At 40.4% G+C, this 14,800-nt stretch overlaps 1 protein-coding gene across 1 annotated transcript in view; it reads left to right on the top strand.

The window, feature by feature from the left end:
* The window catches only part of TENM1 (teneurin transmembrane protein 1), a 305,637-nt gene that overhangs the window by 257,687 nt on the left and 33,150 nt on the right, over nt 1-14,800 (top strand). The window contains exon 23 of the mRNA XM_053990269.1: nt 3,910-4,064. Coding sequence (XP_053846244.1) covers nt 3,910-4,064 — 155 coding nt within the window. The remainder of the gene's footprint in view (nt 1-3,909; nt 4,065-14,800) is intronic.

The raw sequence follows: 14,800 nt of genomic DNA on the forward strand, positions 1-14,800 counted from the left end.
GCCTAGTCTTTCTAGTAATAATACTTAGTCACCACATTTGACAGCATTACTGGCAGTTAATTTTTAATGTTAGTTAACAGAATTCAAATGCTACTGATTAAAAGACCTCTGAGTGTTATAAATATTGCTCCAAAATGTCTGCATGTAAATCCACTGGAGATAGATCTTCGTAAAAACTACTGTTTCACATTCAGGTACAAAATTCAGCCCTATGTAGGACATTCCCAGTGACTAAAATATGACCAAAACCAGTCTTGCAGCACAAGCATGTCACTCGGTGAGACTGATACTCAGCTCTGAGTCAAACAACGAGACTAAATCTTGGCACAGATTTATTTTGTCCTTACCCAGCTATCAGTTTTTAATGAGCAATCTGTATGTAAGCAGGGTAAGCCTGTCATTTGTGCAATAGGTCATAGGTCCCTTTAGTGCCCAAAGACATCATCACTTGGGCACAGAATTTAGTGTTGCAGTTCCTTAAAAAAAGAAAAATAATCAGACCAAGAACCTAATACAAACTACATCTCCTTTCCTGGGGAAAAAAAAAATACCTTTCTTACTCATGGGGTGAGCAGTGCTCCCACTTGCACTCGAGTGCAATTCATTACCCTCAGCATGTGCATGTTTCCTCCCCCAGTTCCTTGGTGATTAAACCACAATTGCTGTGCTGTGTGTGATTTCATTCTGCATTACACTGTACGTCAGAAAAGGATTAAAAATAAGCTCTTGGAGTACAGATTATATGTAGCATCATGTAAGATGTGACAGGAGCATTAATGAATCCAACTCTAATGAATAAATTGGGACAGTTCAGCCACAAATCTGCATTGTTTTCCAGTGGATGCTTTATGTAGGGTGTTTGTCAACAAGACTTAAATGCATAAGTAGTTTTTTAAAGTGGGTAAAGTCATATTGCTTTACTGTAGAGTCATAAGCTCTGGAAGCAGTAGGTTGAACATCTATACTGTCACTGGTACTTGAAGAAACTGGAAGTACCTGGAATTTAGTGCAAATACTGAAGACATGGCCTTATTTATGCCATTGCACTGGCATATGTCCTTCCTTACAGGCAGGTTGCTTTTCTGCAGTGGCTGGAGAGGTAGAAATGCTAGAAACATTAAAAGATCCTTGGTTTTCTTATATAGTCAGTGTTTGAAATCCATTCAACAACACAGCTGAGTAGCTTTATTTCATTGCTGCATAATTTTTGATTTTTATATAATGGATGGTTTGCAGCCAACACAGCCATCTGTTCTCAGGCAAATTGCGCAAAACAGAAGATGCACTTGCCCTAGTGACAGATCCTGGCCTTGTGTTATCTGTGCTGTGGATCTGATCCAGCTGAGAAGCAAAGCTCCTTGCTTACCGTGCAGCACCTCCCTCTGCAAAGGCAGGCTCAGACACAGCCCATGTGCTCCCTTCCCACCCACATCAGGTTTCTCATTTCAGCTTGTGAACCACACTGGAAAGCAAATCAGATCCCATCTAATATCACTACATGATGCACTATCACTGAGACAGAGGTACGAGAGCCCATCCCTTCCCAAAGCTGGAATGCACGTGTCACCCCCGACACCAAAACAAACCTCTGCTTCTCAGACTCGCTCTTTACCTCAGCTCACCTTCAGCCTTTTGGGTTTGGACTCCTCAGGAGTAGATGAGAGCCAGGAACTTGCCAGTCATTCTGGAGTTTCCAAAGGTACTGTTACTTTCTAATTAAAAACTGAAGATCCTCTAAGGGAGCCAGTAGCAAAAAGTCACGATTCATGAGCTCGCAGGCTGGCAGGGAGTCAGGCTCTGTGACTGTCTGCTCCTCTTTCAGCCTTTTTATAACCTCCCAGTTTTCCCCAGCTGACCCATCCAGCCCCCACCAGATGATTTTAGTTCCCCAGGTGACATCTGTCCTGCAGAACCTTCAGCCCTCTCACATAATGAGATGTAGCCTTGCCCTGTACCTTGGGCACTTAGCAGTCCATGGGCACTTTTTGCCCAGGATGGAGGAGGTGACAGAATGGTGAATACTCTCCTCTAAGGGCAGTTCACAGCCAGATGGATGCATTGCATTGGCAATTTAAAGAATTAGTTTCAATTCCCAACACTGTGCTGATAACCGGAGAGCTGGATGCAGTAGGGAGTGTTGCACACTAAAGTCAACTGCTGTGGCTTTTGGATTTTTTATGTGATGATACCCTCAGAATGTTGTGATCATACCCTCAGACCTTTGCAAGGTGCCTGAACATCACCTGTGGTGAAGAAGCACCTCAGAGGCAGTCATGGGTAATTTGTCTTGGGAGCCTGCCCCCGGGTGTTAACACTGCAAGAGAAAGCATATTGCACTCAGTTATGTGTGCAACTCAAACTCAATCCCCAGGCATTTTCAGCTGCCAGGTAAAGATAGGCTTAGGGGCTTGGGGAGACCATCACCCCCTCCTCCCGGCCCCATGGGAGATGCATGTTCTGCATCAGGGTTTCCTGGTCCTGCCTCTGCCCCCTAGACTGCTTAATCTCCCTTTATCCCAGCTGTAACTGCTCCTACATATTAAACAAAAAAAGAACTTAAATATAAGAAGTTGTGGTTGGAAGCTGAGGAAATTCAGTTTGAGGCTATTTTTCTTTTTTAATGGCATGTGGAATTGCTGTATGGGATCCTAAACTGGCCTGCAGACAAGTATTTTGTAAACTTAGAGTACATACAGCCTTCAGTTGTGCTAAATGCAGGGGACAAAAATCAAGAACCATATAAGCCACTGTCCAGACCATCTGTTCAAGTCCTCTGCCTTTCATATCTGTGTAGCAGAACATAAATTCATTATTAAAATAGCTTGGCTGTGCACAGCAGCTGCTGTAATTGCAAAGTTATGCAACTTTAAATGGGAAATTATGAAGTAGTTAAAAGCAAGAAATTGAGTGGTTTTAGTAGAAAGGATTTCACAAGTCAAACATGAATAGAAGTGCTCTTCTAGTTATATTTTCAATATTTGAGGGAAATAAGATTTACTTACAGTTCAAAGTGAGTGCAGGAAGAACTGCAGGGGAGCTGTTAGACTGGGGCAGAACAAGGCTGGGCATGAGTTGTGGCATAAGCTGGTGGTGACAGCAGACCTTCCATTCCTCAGTTTCCCCCATGAAATGCAGGGGACCATGACCTTTCTTGTGCAGAGCCCTGGCATTTGAGTTCCATCCCTGGCATTTGAGTTCCATCCCTGGCATTTGAGTTCCATCCCTCCCATGCAGTGCAGTGCTGCAGGAGCTGTTGCAGATCCAGGAGTGGGAGAACTGCCCCAGCTCATGATCACAACTGTCATGAGCCTGGTTCCAGAGCAGGACCATCATTTTGGGCAGCACTGCACCGTGATCCATCCTGCAGCACAGCTGCTCCTTCTGCCTGCTGAACAGAGCCTGGTCTGCACCACTTGTATGTACAGCCCCTATCAGAACAGGTCTCTTTGGCCTTCTGTGGAGTCTTCTTCCTTGCTCAGACACTCTCATCATTCAGCAAGTACAGCAATTAAAAAATTGTCTGTGTATAACAATGAAGAAATGAAGACAAATCAGCTGTAAGTTTTTAGAAAAGCTAATATTGCCCGCTTTGTGATAGACATGAAGTTGTTGAGGAGCCTTGTTCTGTTGTATGTATAATTACATTAAAAGCAAAGCCTCTGCTATTTTGTTTTGTTTCATCCTCACATCTTCCCTCTTTAAGTCAAAGTGAATCTGATAGATGGATATCAACTTTCCATATACCGTTTGTATAAGCCTCAAATAGTAAGGGGTGGGGATAAAAAAATCATACTTTTTTAAATCATCAGATTTTTGTAGTCTAAGAAGAGAGGAAACATTTTAAGCTGATATTTTTAAATCAAGATAATGCCAGCACTAACACTCTTTTTACCCTTCCCCTTCATCCAGGTATCACTGTAGATAAGCACGGATTTATTTACTTCGTTGATGGTACAATGATACGGAAAATTGATGAGAATGGTGTGATCACAACAATAATAGGTTCAAATGGCCTCACATCAACCCAGCCGTTGAGCTGTGACTCTGGGATGGACATCACTCAGGTAGACACCTCGTTTTTATGTGTTGTCACTTTGATACACATTGTAGAGACAGATCACTTACCTTCTTGTACCAAGATTGTATATCGAATATGCTGGATGAGTCAGATAATTCTGAATGGCACAGTATGGAGTAGTTCTTCCACTCACATGATTATTTTAAGGTGTATAAATGTAAAACCACACTTGATTTTTTTCCCTGGAAATGGCCTGTGAATGTATAGAGGGTCTTATGTAAAAAATACAAACTGCTTTAAAAAGTTGCTTGCTACTCTGAGATAGGTCTTCTAAGAAGATAATCAGAAGTTTAAAGTGCTCTCCTTTAGTCCAGCATTCAGACTGATTTGAATGAACTAGTAAATGGGAAAAAATAGATATTCTGTTTACATGTAAATCTGTTCTAAGTCATGGAGGAGCATTAGAATAAGTAATTAAACAACAGCAATATTGTGGTGAAACTATTGCGTTTCAATTTCTCGAAATACTTTTCAGTTCTTATGTCAAGAGCAAAAAAATATGAATAGTAAAAGAAATAGGAATAAAAGAACTTATCACATCTCTAGTTCATACTAAAAAAGAAATATGGATCATCATGGAGAAATGTAAATGGTACTCTTGGCCAGTCAGCAAGCCATACCTACAGACAGCACAAGGAAGGACTTGGCCTTTGCCAAGAAATAATTGAATTAATCAGCTTCAAAACAGGGGAGAAGCTGTACTTGAAAAAATCTTGAGGCATTCAAGTGACATACTAAGCTATTACGGTCTGTGTCAGCTAATAAGCAGGATCAGGTTAATTTTTCATTTCATTTTCTCCCTGCCCTTTCCTCTGTCCTTCACAACTGGAGAATCACAGTTAAAATTCAATGCATAGCAATGGTAAGAGCTTGTTGCTTGTTTCTAAGTAGATTTTGAGTGATAGCAAATGACTGTGGTCTTGCATTCATATACCTGAAGAATGTGGGGTCAATGTTTTGGTTCATTCTTAAGAAATTTCACAGGGTCAAATGAAGGGATCTAATGCTGCTGTCACAGAAGCACTCGGGGATTTTATTACTAGAACCAGAGCAGGAAGAGGTGTCTGTGTTCCATTTCACATGTCACCAAATCACAGAATTCTTAGGGCTGGAAGGGACCTCTGGAGATCACCCAATCCAACCCCCTGCCAAGGCAGGGTCACCTGGGGCAGGTGACACAGGAATGCATCCAGGGGGGTTTAGATGTCTCCAGAGAGGGAGACTCCACGACTTCCCTGGGCAGGTGTTCCAGTGCTCTGCCACACTCAACATAAAGAACTTCTTCCTCATGTTGAGCTGAAACTTCTTTGTCTTTTGTGTGTTTAGTGTTTCAGTGGATCCTATGTGTTTGCAAATGTGGAGAGGGGAACCTCTACCTCCCTGTTCCCTGTTCTAAGACAGACAGGCCTTCGTATTCTCTTGGGTCCAGTTGATGTGTAATTATTCCATATAAAGCACAACAGGGTCAGCTGGCTTAGTTGTGCTAAACCCAAACTTAAATTAGCCTGGTAATGGTTTTAAGATTGCACAGCTTCTGGGCACCTTGGCTCCTGCTCTGGCCCCTTGCCTTGAGGCCAGCCTGTCCTGCAGGTGCTGAGCAGCAGCTGCCAGCCAGCAGCATTCCCGCTGCACTGCTGCCCACCAGCTGGCAGGAGCTGTGCTTCATGGAGCCCACAGCTGCCTGGAGCACATGCACTTGCTTCTTGGATACCTCTAACAACTGCCTGGGGCACCCATGAGCAGATCAGGTATCTCTGAGGTCAGGGAAGGGTGCCAGGTGCAGCGTCTGCTCCCTGCCTTCTCCTTCTGGATCTGCACTCTCAGGCTGAACAAATAATGGCTTTATTTGCCTAATGTAATATGCGCTGTGTATTTGTGTTCAAGTTTTTGCTGATTTTGCTCAGTAAGAAAATGTCTCACTAAATCTCAAATAGGGAGTTTTAATCGTTTTCATTTCCTTTTGAAAAATACAACTACCCATTAGCAAATAAGTCTCAGCAGGGGGTCTGGCAAATTTAGAAATAAAATTATTTATTTATTAAATTAAAACTGAATTTTAGAAGGAAACGTTTTGGGCTGAAATCAAATGTGGTAAATTTGTAAAATAGATTTAAATAGCCCTAAAATCCTAGTTCTTCATAGGTTGGCTACTTGCCAGAAACAAGTTTCATTTACTTCACCCTACAACATAGTTCCAATGCCATGGAGGATGGGCTTCTGCCGAGTCATAGGTAAGAAAATAGATGTCATGGAGCAAATCATTCTTCATTCTTCTGGGGTATGGTCTCAGTTTCATAGAAGCAGGAATAAACACTTTTTTTTCCCCCTGGAACACTTCAGGTGTTTCCATGCTGCAGGAAAATACAGCTGCACATTTCGCAAAATTTTTCAATTTTGTCAGTGTTTGGGAAACTAAGACGTGGTCTTACCCATAAATTGAAATAGTCTTCAATTAAATTGTGAATGCATGATAGTAAATAGTCTAAAAAACATAGTAAATTATGGCATATAAACATGTCCCTAAAAAGTGGCCAGTCTCATTTTCTAAGGGTAGCAATACTATATAATTTTCTGTATATTTTTCACTAGTAAGTGAAGTCTGGTAAGTGAAGTCACAATGTGGACACTCTGCAACACGAAGCCTTTGGAAGCATTTCTTGTTTGGAGGTTTTGTTTTGAGGGGGTTTAAGTATACCTCTTTATTAAAATTTTTCACAAAATCCAGACCTTTGAGGTATTTTGCATACCCAGTAAATCATAGACATGAAATAAATACTGAGAATGCATGTTCTGAAAAGTAACTGTATCAAATTAGCTCGATCATCTTCTTCCAAAACTGTTGCTGATAACCAGAAAAGCCTATGAAATAATCACACCCCCTTGAAGTCAAGCATGTTAATCTGGAATTATATCAATGAAAAAAACGGAATGATATTTTCACTTAGAAACAAGTGTATATCCTTGCAAGACTGCTGAGTTTATTCCAGATTGGCATAAACATAAATTAAAAATTAATTTGGCCCATCTCCACTTAAATTAGTTTTTGGCTAAGTTACAAAGGCATTTAAATCACGAGAATGTGGGTTGCTCACAAATTGTGTATTTAGAGAGACTTACGAAATAGGTTAATAAAATCATTTCTCAAAGCTAAATTTGTTCTGACAGTAAAATCAACAACTTGCCCAAAATCAGTATTTCTTAATTTACTGAAGTACAAAAATGTACTCTTGGAGTAAATATGTAGAGTAACTGTCCATTGCAAACACCACCATAAATGATAAGCTTTAGCTTTAAGGCATTCACTTTAATAAATTAGTTGATTATGAGAGTGTTTAATCATTTGTTCCAATATCAGTTTTCATGGTATTATTCTTGGTAATCGTTATGTGCTTGTTATTTACCACCTTCTCATTCTTAAGCGTAATATTCTGCATTCATAACCAGGGGAAGAAAGGACAGATGGGGCTGAAAAGATTATTATATGTTGTGGCAAATAAATGACCAAGCTCTGACTAATTACTTTGATCTCATACTTCACTGGGGGGATTTTAATCTGAATTTAGAAGGAAAGGGATACTCAGTTGAACTGTTTGTATGGTCCACCAGCATTCTCAGTACTGTTTCAGCCTGTTCAGAACTTAGATGACTTTTCTTCTCTGCACAGATCATTTCAGTGTTCTTCAATTAGTTAATAGAGAGAGCAAACCTAAAGAAAATGGTTCTTCAGAGCTATGCATGTGAATATCTATGTGGATGTGCTCAACACTCACTGTGAGCCACAACAGGAGTGCCAAGGGAAGGGACTTGGATGGAGAGAGAAAGAAAAGAGATGGGATCATCATTCAGTTTCACTGCCTGATGGCTTTGGGCTGGATCCTTGTCTAGACCAGAGGCCTCTCTAGATTGTTTTTTATCTCACATGTACACACTCTCTTCATGTTTGCACATCTCTAAGTTACACTGATATTTTTTAGCTAGTTTATTGATAGCAGCTGAGAGCACATTGTGTGGGTATGTGTCTGTCTGTCTGTCAGTATTCTTTTCCTCACAGTAAATTAAAAGCTTGGGCCAATTTCAAACAAATTTGTAGAGAAACACCCACCTTCACAGCAATTAAATTCCTACATGTTCCATAAAAAATATTAATCCAGCTGGAGGACAGAAACCTAAAGTGCCCTTTCAAGAGGAAATATTGCAGCATAAGCTTTCTTTTATTAAACTCCAGAGATTCTACTCAGGATGTAATAAATGCCCCATTCACAGGAAAACTTCATTTCGCGCTTGGATCTTATTAAACTCCCAAGTCAGCCAGCCATGCGACAGAAGTCCTTAGGAAGCCAGACTGCATCAGATCCAATGTTCTTGGAAGTTATATTGATGTTGTGGGAGTTTTTGTGTGAAAGTAAAAACACTGCAGCTCATCTTAAGTGATAAACTTTGCTGTTCTGTCTCCAATGCTACAGTGAAAGCTGAGGAGAGAATTAGCAGATATTTCTACCATCTTGCAATTTCATCCTGTATCTTTCCTCCCATGAGAAATATGTGGGCTGAATTTCCACTGCTCCAAACCACAAGTCATTTATATCTGTGTGAGTGGCTGCAGGTATTATTTGGGAGCTGTTTAAACCAATCTTGAGCACAGTCACTGCAAATACAGAGACCAAACATTTGCAAGTCAACAGAAAATGAATCCCAAGAGCTTTTTCTTTGCCTGTAACCATGGTCTTGTTCTCGTACTTATGTCAGTCCCACTAGGCACGAGTCTGTGCCAAAGCAATAGCTCCGACCTGATTGATGGTGTTAATAACTGTCACCGCCGTGTTCCAAAATGAAAGGTCTGGTTGGAAGACTTTTTCTTGGCATTTGCACTTCATCAGCCTTTGTTCAGCAGTTCTCCACGTGAGGGAACCATCTATATTGTGTTGCCTCACATAAACTTCAGTGACACTGCAAAATGTTTTGCTCCCTTATAAAAATGTGACAGTGTTACTTACGTAGGCAATTTGCTTGCACAGGTCAAATTAAAAGGCAGATTTCTAGAACAGGGTTTAAAGGTGACCCATGCGTGGCAGGAATGTTGTGTCCTGGACAGCCTGCTTTGAATGATGGAGAAGAGGGGAGAGGGTAATAAGTGATGCTGTTGATGACCTACTTGAAATGGTGAAGCGAGAGACAGACTGCTGGGAAGCAGGAGTGAAGATGAGCAGAATTGCTTGAAAATGTATTATATATCTCAAAAATGCAAACGCTGACATTGCTCCCGCAGTCACAAGTGCTGCAGGCGCTCCCCAGCAGCATCTGCACAGGCACAATATGCTTCAGTGGCATTGTGGAAGCCTTTTGAGCAGAACAAAAAGCTCCCAGGACATGGTGACCTCGCTTGAAAGCAGCAATGAGGGTCTGCTCATCGGAGCAAGCACAGCCTGAACAGAACTTTTACTGGGTACATTTGGAGGAAGGAAAGAAAAATGTGAAAGACAAAAATATGATCTGATACCCGGGTGAGAACAGGAGAAGCAAGCTGCCAGCACAAAACCAAATTGATTCTAGGCTGAAGTACTTCTAGAATATTGCAGAGCAACTGCAAGATTACAAGAGGCTGGTTAATTAATTAGTATTGTAGGTCAGAACACACACTATTCCTTTAGGTATTTTTCTACATACCCAACATTATAAACTGCATTCTCGTAAAAGCAGAAAGAAGAAAAGGCATCTTTTAACACTATATGCACAATATTCTAATTCTGCCATCAGAAAGGGACAACTTTGTTTTCACTGTAGCAAAGTATTGCAAAACTGCTCCTGTTCTTCCTTTCCTTTTAGTCCTCTACCTGTCTTTTGATACATACTTCTACCTATGAGCAATTAATGCAGCATAAATATTCCAAATTGCGGAACAAAGGCACACAAAGCAGAAATAACAATTTATAGACCCTTTTATTTTATTTGTGGTCTTCCCTTACAGAAGACTTTCAGATCTTTTTTTCTTTTTAGAAAAGAACTCTAGTATTTTTTCTGGTGTTGCTGGATGAAGGAGCCCACAAAGCTGTTATTTTTTTTCCAAAATAAAGTCGTCTTGTTCTCTGGTTCTTTTTACTCTACTGCTTAATTTCATGTTCTTTCTTCTCTGGCTTTGCTGGAGTGGAAGTCGTGGCCCCAGCAAAGTCAGCAGCTGTTTTGCCACTGACTTCAGTGGAACCAGAACTTCGCCAAGCTTAATTGAAAGGGTAGTGAGAGGTGAGTGTGCAGTAAGGAGCAACTGTATCTCACAAGAAAGTATGTGCTTCTGAGAAATAGACCAGAACAGGTCTTCACTGAGGCATTTTCAAACCTTTTCAAAAATGAGGTGTCCCTCCAATTAATTAAGTGTTACTCTTTGGAAACTGTAAGTCTCTACAAAATCGTTCCAGCCATAATAGCATATGCAGGAGCAAGCAGTCACTAGCATCCATACTTTGAAGCAAAACCAAGCTGAAAGCCTTTTTAAAAAAGGATCTTCAGGTATTAGGGCAAATATCTTTTCCCAGAGGTACAGGATCAGCTAAGTAGCCTCTCATCAACAGAAGCTGAGAGAAAAGAGGCTCATAGGATTAAAACCTCAGGTGAAAAAAAGTCTGAGAGCTCATAAATCAAACTTGTAGGTGTACGATGTCATTTTTGAATATCAAATAGAAAGCAGGCTGGTTTCGTCAGAACTAATTTATATTCCAATCAAATCATTCTATCACTGAATTTGAAACTAGTCATAGACACAAGGTAGCATCCAATGAAGTCACACTGCCATTTCTCCCTTAAAGCCCAAATATTCTGTTTGTATTGAGCACCTGCAGAACAGCAATTTATTTCAATTATCTGCCATAAATAATCCATTATGACTGAGTAAAAGACTATGTACATTTTAATGAATTCTTCCAGCGATTGCATCCTTTCCTTTGATTGTTGAGGCAGTATTAGACACTTGATGGGGAAGTGAAGGACACCTCTGCTCATGACTTCCCTCTTACTTCCTGCTACACAAACACAGGTGTTGTTTTTTTTTGGTTTTTTTTTTTTTTAATATGTTTCTAAGAAGCAACTGCTAGAAGGAAGAATTTTCTGTAAGAATTGGATGGCTGGTGAGAAGGGAGCAGCTCAGCCCTGAGTCCAGGTGCTCTCAGATGCATTCTTCCAACTAGAAGAAACCTCCACACTCACCAAACACTGCCTGCACATGCACAAAGCCCTTGCACATAACCATCCACCAGCTCATCAAGCTGCCTTGCCACCCCAGACTTTCTCCAGTTCACCCACCACCTGTGTCACGCTGCCCAGCTCCACAAACTCCTGACCCTCTCTTAGCCATCTGGAGAATGGCTTCCCAGATGAGAAGCCTGTCTTATTTTGGTCTCTCCTGTCAGTCTTTCATGAGCAACCAACTTCTCTTAAAGCTCCACCTTTTATTTCATATGTGCAAGTAGCCTTTGATTATCTCTCTTATCTAAATATGGTTTCAGCACGATGGAGTAAAGTGGATCAGTTATTTTTGGCAGAAAATTATTATCTCTACTGTGTTGAATTGCACTGTGGAAAATGTTCAGTACAGCTTTGTCAGACTGGTGGGAGTCTGTAATGTGTTGAGATACATTGGTTACTACATCTGTCTTTTTTCATCTGTTGCAGAGACATAACGGACAAAATGTAAGCATGAAGGAGATATTGATACCTAATCTATTATCTGTATGTGCATATATGACTGTGTCTGTATACATACAGGTGTATGTGGTTTCTTCATACACTGCAGAGGTACCATAAATAATCAGATAGTGAAAGCTGGTCCCTGCCCCAAGTCAGGGCTCCAAGCCCCAAGTCAGTCTGCTGAGAAGAGAATGTGGTTGTTCAAGGGAACATGCAGAGGCAAAGCAAGCAGGCAATGTCCCTCCTTTTGTTTTAATCCAGTGGTTCATTCACATCCACTAGCAAGGTTTGCCTGTGATTTAACAAACAGCTATTTTGATGGAGACAATTCCTACTTTAGCCATGTTTTTTTCAAAATTGTCAGGACTGGAACTGTGTGCATGTTGCTTTCCTCCTCTCACCAGGCAGTCCTTCACATATTTATGGGCCAAAGGACCTCCCACAGATGTAACAGGTTTTTTGTGTTATGAAGTGAATAACAATAATAACTGAGCTCTGTGTGGAGCTGTCTTTACTGCCTCTGTTCCAAACCTTTCAGATTGCACACTGTATTTGGTTTGGCCACTTGGAAATGTTGCACAGCTTTTTTTTAGGGAGGAGCCAGGGGAGCGACAACCAAATGGTTGTCACAAGTCTGGAGTTTGAGGGCAGCAGGCACCAGAGGTGATCTGTCCTGCAGAGATGTCATACACTGCAGCGATAGAAATTCTTGCATTGGCTTGGTCAGAGTAAGTACCATGGCAGGAGCTGCAGCCTGGGCAGTGACAGGTAAGAATGCCTGATTACATCTTTCCATGATACCATGTTTGCTGCAGCATCTTTTCTACCATTGGCTGTGCCAAGGGAAAAAATAATGAAAAGACACTGTGGAGGAAATAAATTGCAAATGTCAAGACAGAAATGGGTTCTACCCGTTTGTAGTGTGCCACAGAGAGGGTGTTCTTAAAGCTGTGCATTATGGGGTTCAGGTCATAGAGAGCTGCAAACAGAATGATAGAGAGCACCATTTTATACAGTATGTTACTCTGACAATAACACATTTACAAACAAATTAGTTAAAAATGTCTGGAGGACATTCAGCTTTTATAAACTGGGCTTCATCTCCTGCTGATAGCTTCCTTTGGGATGAGTATGCCATGCAAAATGATACACTGCCTTGGAGAATAAATTTACGAAGTTTAGCAATGTAGGTCACATTGCAGGAAATCATAAATGTCTGAACATCACTCAGTAGCCATTCAATCAACTGCTCAAAGCAAAATGGGAAACTGAGCAGTGTGTAGTTGTCTCTAATGAGAACAGGGAAAGTCATGATATGATTTAAAACTTTTTAGGTCGTCCATCCATATGTACTATAGTTTTATTCCTTTTTTCTTGCCACTTCAGAATTAAAATTCTTTGTCCAGATCAACAGTGACAATAAAAACAATGTGATTTTTGCTATCGCTACTGTAAGCTATAAGTGTGTGGGGTGGCTCATGAAAGGTGTGCCAGAAATTTAGGGAATCAGAAGAGTTCAAATGGTTGCAAGTTGTATAATTAGTCTAGTCCTACGGAACTAATTTCATTGTGAAATTATTTTTGTATGCTTTCAGTCAGCCAGAAGGATTTATGCTATTTGCTTCTTTTTTTTTTTTTTTTTTTTTTTGTACTTTGTTTGAAGGAATAAGGAAGAGATTTAAAAGGATATTTCTAGACCTAGTACTTGCTAGGGTTTCCTTTATCTTTCTGGGTCTAGAAGCTGCTGGAAGCCTGAGATCCAGATATTTAGAACCTCACTAGAGATGTTGAGGGTCGCTCTGAAGGCATCTAGGACTTTTTAAGGTATGCAGCCTTTCTAGATCTACAGCTCATGGAGCAGCAGAATCCATGGCTTCTGGAGCATGGCTTGAGAGCCACTGGATCTTTCTCCTGGAGTCGTTTGGAAGCCTTTTAGAGCTTTTTCTTAGAGCCTGCCTGGCATTTCTGTGGAGCCCTTTGAGCCTTTCTAGGCCTGAAGCCATGCTATGCCTTTCCAGATCTAGAACTCAGCTACTGAAAATCAAAAACTATTTATTGATCTGATTAGGAACCTGGTGCAAAACTAATTTCAGGTGCACTTTTAAAATCTCTTTTCTAGAACCTTTTTGGAAGGCTAGAAAAGAGAATGCCTCTCCTTCTCTGTCCAAGTTAATCCATCTCAGGCTTGAGATATGTTATTCAGTCAAGTGGTAGTTATTGAATTTTGCTTTAAAAGCTTTAGTCCTAAACGTTACCTTTGTAAGCTGTTCTGGCACAGTCTGACAATGCATATCCAAATATGCATCACAGCAGTAACCAAAGCCCTGAACTGACAGAAATTTAAAGCAGAGAGTGCCTGCTTACAGTCTCAGACTAGACTCAAACATTCTCCAGTGCATTTTCTTGCATTTAATCAATACAAATGCTCACACCAAAGGGTTGCTGCACAGAATGCTGTTGTCTTGTTTGTTCTGCAAAATGCAAGGTGCCTAATTTTTTTCTGTTAGCTGTTTGAAGTAGAATGTGTTTGCTTTCTGTTCAGCACCTCAGCTAGTTTGTTGGCATTCATTTTCCTCAGTTGAAATACCTATTGTGTAAATACTCGGGAAAGAATTGCAGAAAATCATCTTGTGATAACAATTGATCTTGGTGCTAATTTCTGTAAAAGTAAGAACTCAAATTACTTCTGTTGGTTTTTATGCCTACCATTTTTATATCTATGAGGAAAAAATGTATAATTTAAAGATAATCATGAAACTTCTGTAGTTGTTTTGCTTTAACTGTCTGCTAAAATTTAGTAAATAATTAGTTCACTCTCACAATGGATTTTAAAAAGCTATTACTACTGAATTGCATAATTCATACAATTGCATAATAATACAATTGCATTGTAGGAATTTGCTAGAGAAGATGCCCTGCCATAAGCATGAATTACAGGATAGCTATTTTTCCCATCCTGTTTTCTTTCCCTTGCAGAAGTTGTATTTGTGAGTTTAACTCTTAAGGGAAGGCTTAAACCACAGAAGTGAATTTGTATTTTCTTGTGAA

The sequence above is a fragment of the Vidua macroura genome, chromosome 14, assembly GCF_024509145.1.
Source record: "Vidua macroura isolate BioBank_ID:100142 chromosome 14, ASM2450914v1, whole genome shotgun sequence".
Lineage (NCBI taxonomy): Eukaryota > Metazoa > Chordata > Aves > Passeriformes > Viduidae > Vidua > Vidua macroura.